The sequence below is a fragment of the Seriola lalandi genome, unplaced genomic scaffold (assembly GCF_002814215.2).
Source record: "Seriola lalandi dorsalis isolate HSWRI2012SDOR001 ecotype SW California unplaced genomic scaffold, Sedor1 jcf7180002054837, whole genome shotgun sequence".
Taxonomy (NCBI): Eukaryota; Metazoa; Chordata; class Actinopteri; order Carangiformes; family Carangidae; genus Seriola; species Seriola lalandi.
Window position 1 is genome coordinate 76,279 of NW_019525390.1, and position 7,880 is coordinate 84,158.

Below are 7,880 nucleotides of genomic sequence, written 5' to 3' on the forward strand. Positions count from 1 at the left end.
AGACAGAGAGAGACAGACAGACAGACAGATAGACATAGAGAGAAAGAGACAGGTGGATAGACAGAGAGAGAGAGACAGACAGACAGACAGACAGACAGAGAGAGAGAGAGAGACAGACTGACAGAGAGAGAGAGACAGACTGACAGAGAGAGAGAGACAGAGAAACAGAGAGAGAGAGAGAGAGAAAGAGAGACAGAGAAACAGAGAGAGAGAGACAGATAGAGAGATAGACAGACAGTGTGGCAGAGAGTCTGAACCTTCAGCCTCAGGGTCACAAGTTCAAATCCCTGTCTGCCCTGCTGCAGTGTCCTTGACCACGACCGACTCCCCTGAGGCTGACCGTGACCTCTGACCTTCCCGGATTCGGCTCCAACATGTTTACACGGACCAAGTTGTCTGCCAAACATTTAAATTCACATTTCAGGAGTTCATTGACCCTCGCTTGTTTGTACTTGCTTTTTGATTTTACCCACAGAGATTACGAACAGCCTCAAACCAGCTGATGAGAAATCTTTGTTGTTGGGGAAAAAAACATTTCTAAAAATAATATGAAGACGGAGTATTTTTGGGATCACAGTATGAAGCTGAAGGCCTCAGTTAAAGTGCTAACAGGATCTGAAACTCCAGGAATCTGAATGGGCTTGGTCCAGGTGTGCAGAGGAGTGAAGGTCTGAACTTTCCTCTGAAGTTTTTATTATTTCAGTCTTCACACAACTTCCTCTTCCTGTAATTTTTCATGCACACAACCAGGTGATGGAGGCCTGTTAACTCCACATCTTCCATCTGGAACCAGGAAGACACTTTCACCGTTAGATGTGGTTCATTCGCGGCGTCCAGACGTGAGTGGTTGTGGACCGACGCGTAATGCTTTCCTGTATAAACACCTGCCAACAGTCACAAAGTTTTGCTATTGCTACATAGCTAATGTTAGCATTAACAGCTGTTCACTTACAAGTCTGAACGAAACATTCAACGTTCAGCATCAAACTTTTACTGTTTCACTCACCAGAGGTGGGAAGCAGCCTTTTGTTTTTGTTTCCATTTCTATCACTTATTTTCATCTACTGAAGTTAGCATGCTAAGCAGCTAGCTCCAGCCAGGTTGGGCCATTTTGACACTTTCCGATACCGAGTCACTGTAGGGTCCACAGGAAGTATCGCCGCTCAGAGGGCAACAAAACAGTCACAGACCGAAGACCTGGATCCACCGTTCGACCTTTATTATTAGCACTTTATTAGCAACACAACACCAAGCCGTCATTCTGTCGCTAAGGAAACGTTGCACAATCTTTGGATGTTAGGAGCCCAACATATCATCCAGAGATAATAATATTAGAGACCAGTGGCTAAAGTAATAAATCATTACCTGTGGTTAACTCAGAAAACAGTCAGCCAATCAGAAGAGAGGCTCAGAGATCGACACATAACACCTTGAGAGGAGATGTAAATCTACACTGAGATGCTTTTTGGGTCTTAAAACCGCAGATATATCTTTTCATGCATCAACACTTCAAAATAAAACACAGAAGAAGAAAATGTGGAGCTTTAAGGGGATAAAATAGAGTGATGAGCGCAGGGACAAAGACAGAGTAAAGATGGAGGAGGAGGATATTAGATTTACTGGTTGTTGTACTGATTGATTATTTAACACACTGACCAGATGTCACTGATTGTCTTTTCTTTGCCAGGAACCATTTTCTCCGCAACGTCAATATTTTCTGCGATTTCCAGAATGAAGCTTCTCTATCAAACCTCCGTCAAACTGCAGATCAGCCGCCGAAACATCAGCTGAAACGTTTCATCCTCCAGAGTCAGATCTCAGGACTCGTATGCTGCTATACTTGTTAAGACAGATTTTTGCTGTGCAGTTTGACTGACTGGTTGTCTGACTGACTGTCTGCCACATACCAGAGTACAGTTCAAGAGTTCAGTTAATTCATGAACTCCGTCAGGGCACCACACCCAGCCAACGGCACATTAAAGCCCTCTGTATGAGTGTGTGTGTGTGTGTGTGTGTGTGTGTGTGTGTGCTGTTGTGTTCCTCATGCATTAGTGCTTCTGCAGTATGTGTGGAAATCTTTAAGTTTGTCTGTGCATGAATCTGTGCTGAGGTTCCTACAGAGGCACGGTCCACCCACAGCTGTGTTGTCACTCATTCTGCCTGATTGGATGTGTGTGTGCCGCCGTGGCCTCACACGCACACACATACTTGTGTTTACCTGTGAGGTGTAATCATTATTAAACATTAATTCCATATTATTATTATTATTATTAATAAGTTATTAACGAACAATCATGGGTTTATTTTATGTTTCAGAGATGCAAACTGGGGCTGTAGTGGGGGCGCTTTGGTTCGGTCAAAGTAGACAGGCATAGGCGGTTAAGATGTAGGTATCCATGGTTACGACAGGACTACTACTAAACTACAAGTGTGGAGTGGTTTGTTTAACAGACGAACTTCTCGTGTCCAACAGGGTCTTTCTATATTTATGAGACAGGGTGACGATTTTCTGCACAGCAACACAACAGGAAGTGACATCACGAGACCTGTGCGTGAGGGGCTTCATGACACAGGAGCTGGTCGTCGGGGGAACGTTAAAGTTACAGCGTACGATGATATTTCAGTCAGCGGTGTGAGAGTGACATGTGGCTGTTATGTTGAAGGGTCTGTAGACTTTAGTGTTTATTTGGATGAAATGTGTTTCAGTGACTGCGGTCGTATTGTTCTTTCGGACGTGTGTGTTTTTTCTCTAAAGGCCTGAAACTTAGTATGACGAGGAGGTGAAACTTGCAGCTGATTGGCTCAAATATGAAGAACCAAGATGGTGCAGTGGAGAAACTACATCTGAGTAACTTTTGTCCAGAGCTTTGTGGTATTTCAGAGTTAGTAGAGGGTGAACCGCCATTTTCTTTTGACCCCCTTTTCTCCTGTTTTTCTTAGTCAGGGAGTTTAATTGTTGTAATTTGGTTATGTTATATTTGGTTTGTTTATTATAAAGCTCTTTAGTTAACATCCACTAGTCTCTGTGGCGACCTGGGACTCGGGGAGGATGTAGTTGTGTCTCGGCCACATCAGGAAGGGACGTATCATAATTATTAGTTAGAGACAACAGAAAAAGAAGAAATGTACGTGATTATAATGCAGCAGCAGCGTGGTTTGAACATCTTTAAACAGACTTCCTGTCACACCATCATGGTGTGAACCGTCTAAAATTGTCACAATCACAAAGCAGAACTGAAGATGCACCCAGGGCAAGAAGAAGAGCGGATGCATGGATGTTTTTAATACAGAATAAATGTGAAAAGTGACTGAACATACGTCTGGATACAAACATTACTTTGTCATCCTTCCTCAGAAAAGAATATTCATGTTATCACACAATCATCTATTATTGAGTTTTGATGTAAGACCACCATCACAACCTCAAAGCAGAAGTTCAGTTTAACAACACATGAATCAAACCGACTGACGCCTCCCCAACTGTCTGAGGCTCAGAATAAAACAGCCCACAGTTCTCGTGTCACACAGATGGTTCAAGATGAAGAAGAAATCCAAAGAGCTGACAGAGAATCATAATCCTGCTGTTTCTGTGTCTGCAGGTAAGATTTCCCTCCACCTTTCGTCCAACTCTGTTTCTGAGGAATTAACTTGATTCTCGTTCAGGACTTTGAGGCTGAGATTTGTCTCCATGTTTTCTCTGTTTTCTGCAACGTTAGTGAAGTGGAAGTAAAAATCATAATTTTAGTTAAATATAAAAAAAATCTAAACACGTTGTTTGCAGATTTGCTGAATTCCTCCTGAAACGTACTGGCTGTCGCTGAGAAATATCGTTCTGTCTTTTCCTCACTGTCTGGCGCCGTTCCTGCTGCTTGATGACGAACAAGAAAAATGTTTTTTAAATGTTTAAAACCATCTTTTGCATTTTGATTTCTGAATTCTGCTCAATACGTTTGGGGAAACTGTAAAAAATAATTCAATATATTTTAATTATTCTTTTTGTATTTGATCTGCGTTGTTTCAGAGGAGCTTGAGGATGAGGAGGCTGATTATGTGAATGCAGCAACGTGCACTGTGAATGACGTCCCAGCCCCCCCGGCGTCAGGTATGTGATTATCACTATCTACTAATTTACTTTGATTAAACAGAAAACAGTTTGAGCTGCAGATATCTATCAATCCAAATCAATATGTGGCTGAATATAAGCTGATCAGAGTCTTATGTTCCCATCAGATAAGAAGTCGCTCTCCTTCGCCAAGTCCTGGTCACCTGTGGCCGTGTGTTGGGTGATACTGTTGGTGATCATGGCTCTCCGGATCCACTGTGAGTATAAACCCAAGTCACTTCATGTTCTCCGGGAACAGAGCAGAGGACAGATGAAGATTCATTTTCTCTCTCTCTTTCTCTGCATCTTCCTGTTCTTCAGTTACGTCTGTCATTTCCACCAAACTGAGCAATGAGACGGAACAGAAGGATCTGGAAGTCCAGATAAACGAACTGAGACAAGCATCCAGAGTCTTAGAGGACAACATCACAAACCTCATGAGTGAAAACCACCGGCTGAGAGAGGAAAACCACCGGCTGAGAGAGGAAAACAGGATTACTACAACACCAGTACCTCAACACTCGATAACACCTAGAACAACAGGGTGGAACAGTCAACCCTACACTCTTTCATCACCTTGGTGGAGATATGACAACAGAAAAAGTATGTAAGCTCCAGAAATAACCAGTCAGTCCCTGCAGGATTTTCGCAGCAGCTTTTCTTAAAAATTGCAATGAAAGTTGCAACGTTTTTAGATGTTTTTTGCAATGAAAGTGCAGGAGAACTAGATCCCATGATTTCTGCTTATAAAACAGGATGTTCTCAGTCTTTCCATCTTTACTAATTAACTTCTACCGGCATCATTTAAGATGGAAGGTTTTCCCGAGTGTTACTTGATGCGTGATTGATGTTTGGAAATCAATCAATACACCTTAAATACCATTAGTTTTTTATCAGCTCTCTACATGACATGACTCTTCAGTGATGATCGGATCTCTAAGCTCGCAAAATGTAGATAAATATAAACCAGATTATTTGAACTGTAGATATTTTATTTCATCTGGAGAGTAAAAGCAGCACCTGTGGTTCCACCACAATGTTGCAGCGCTTCAAAGCTATTTAAAGCTATCTTTGAACGTCTTCACAAGGTCTTTAACTGTGATGTTTGTTGGTGTTACATCCCTTAGTTGGAGCTAGGGGTGACAGGAACCGTAACGTGACAAATCAAGCATTAAAACTGAGTCAATGAGTACTTGAAGGTAGTTTATTGCAACCTGAAGGTCTCAACAAGGAAGTCCAATGTGGGGGAGGAAGGGACAAAGGTGGTGTGCCAAAGAAATGAACCCAAAAAAACAATGAAACTGAAGATTTTTGATCAAATTTGTGGAAAAGTTGCAGAGATTGGACAAAAATTAAAAGGTTGCGCAATATTCACAGGGATTGGTTGAATTTGCGTTAATTATTGTGATCGAGACGTCGTAACTTTCTGGAGGGACTGACCAGTGATCATGTCACAGTACAGTAATCAGTGACGGTCTCTTGTTTCTCTCAGAGAGACAGAGCGACCCCTGTCAGACTGGATGGATTCACTTCCTGTCCAGCTGCTATGCGATCGATCACCGGGACCCTCCTGATCTGAAGACCTGGGAGGAGGCTCGAGACGACTGCAGAGGAAGAAACGCAGACTTGTTTGTTATAGACTCTCCGGAGGAAAAGGTGATTAAGGCTGTACACACCTGATTTCCACGGTGGCCCAGAGAGCCCAACGCACTGCAACCAGAAAACTGCACCATCAGTGAACGCGTGTTTCTTTTTGCTCTATAATTTACATCTTTTAGCAGAGTCAGAGTAAAAGCTTCAATAAAACACATGAAAGATGTTTGAACTGGTGTGATCTCTCTCTCTGTGTGATCATTAGGAATTCATCTACAACAGCACTTTGGCCAGCCACGGATCCAACGGCTTCTGGATCGGCCTCAGAGTTGAAGACGGCAGCTGGAATTGGATCAACGGACATGAAGAGACCGAAGAGTAAGACGCAGTCCTAAATACCACTGATCATAAACTCTGTCAGTCACGATCTAACTACCGTGTTCCTCTACCAGCTCCTGGATACTGCCCCCTGGTGGCAGCCGACACTGTGCGATGTCCGTCACAGAGACCAAAGGATGGAGAGCCGAGAGCTGCGATGTCAAACATGCGTGGATCTGTGAGGAGAACGCTCCGCCTCTTTAAGTTGTTACTGTAGTGACGTCGACTGGTTTAAAAATACTGTGTCAAAATATCAGTAAAACTTTTGGATCTGAAGCTTTTGTTACCAAAACTAGCATAAGAGAGATTTATTCATAAGTATTAGCTTGTAAATAATTTCACAATGAGATCAGATTATGATCATAGAAAAAGGACGGTGTGAAAACAAGGCAGCGAGGAAGATAGACTTTACATTTGTTGCTACAGCATTTGTTCAGGTTTATGCTTTTATTGGATTGTTAATAGTGTGTCAGTGCTGTGTGTTGGTAGTTTATTCTATGCAAACTTCAATAAAATGTATAAATATACAGTGGGGTCCAAAAGTCTCAAACGTTGCGACAGTACCTGGTACTTTTTTTGATTCCATCTCTGCAGAAGTTCCAAGCGAGTTGAGGTGAAACAGAGAAGGTCACGTGATCTGGTCAGGTGAGTGTGAGTGTAGAGCTGCTGGAGCCAGAACCACTTCTTTTTGTCTCAAAGTGATGAAATAAAATATCCACAGTTCGCAGAATCCTGTTGAGATGTAGAAACAATTTTAAGCGCTAGAAGATCCGATCATCACGTAGAAATAGAAGCTAGCTGAGCTACATTTTCATAGCCTAGCCTGTTAGCTTCACCTGACCTGTGCCTGCACTGCAGCTTCTCCTCTGATTTTGTTTCCAATGCGGCTTCGTTTACTCGACACAAGTCAGTCTGACATGAGACAGACGAAGTCCCAATGAAGTCAAAGGCAGATGAGTGGCTGCATTTCAGATTTCAAAACTATGAAGACAGTGAAGAACTGGACAAAAGCAACGCTAGATTTGTCGTGAAGAAGAAGCCGCATGTACCTGTTCATACACAGTGTAGCCGGTGCACAGGGGAACGTTAACAACGCACATTACATCTGTTATTTCTTGAGATGCGTCTAAACTAATTGTCATGTTAAATAGAAAGTGCATCCATTTATTTATTCTTAATGTAAGCACGAATGTTTTTAATAATGCACCAGGTCAGAGGAACAATTTACAGCATCAGTTCTCTGAGAATCTCATTCATATCCAAGAAAAACTGATGTTGTAACTGAAATATCTCTGACTGAATCGGGAAACGAGTCGATTCAGAAAATCGGTGTTAATACCGAGTCCTAACAACACACACACACAAACTCATCGAACCTGCCAGTAAATATAAATGATCATAAAACCATCAGTAGCTCTGTCACTGAGTTTTGGAGGCAGTCTGATCTGTGTGTTGCATTGTGAATATGTATGTATTCCTACACACACACACACACACACACACACACACACACAGGGTCATGCTGGGGTCCGTGGCCACAGCTGCATTCCTGTACGGAGGTTTGTGTTGATACGTACGTCGCAGCGCTGCGCGGCTGTCTGGGCTCCCGGCCTGCGAATCCAAACACGGAGGGGTCGGGACCTCGCCGTATTTGTTTAACACAGAGATAGGTGTCACCGCGGCGGGGTTACAGCGAAGCGAGCACCAGGCATAACTGACTCCGGAATGACAACAAACAGCCGGAGTGTTGTTCCTGCTAATTTGCTGGTGTTTTCCCAAAAGCCGGGGCTTAACCGGCAACACAGGA

The 7,880-nt window shown here is 42.9% G+C and overlaps 1 protein-coding gene across 1 annotated transcript; it reads left to right on the forward strand.

The window, feature by feature from the left end:
* Positions 1-2,278: 2,278 nt before the first annotated feature.
* On the forward strand, positions 2,279-6,600 carry LOC111670143 (uncharacterized). The gene is made up of 7 exons (XM_087179427.1): positions 2,279-3,599; positions 4,022-4,102; positions 4,231-4,320; positions 4,424-4,705; positions 5,595-5,758; positions 5,961-6,073; positions 6,148-6,600. Exons 1-7 carry the CDS (start codon positions 3,539-3,541, stop codon positions 6,275-6,277), a joined length of 921 nt encoding a protein of 306 aa, XP_087035553.1. The 5' UTR covers positions 2,279-3,538; the 3' UTR covers positions 6,278-6,600.
* The last annotated feature ends 1,280 nt before the right edge of the window (positions 6,601-7,880 follow it).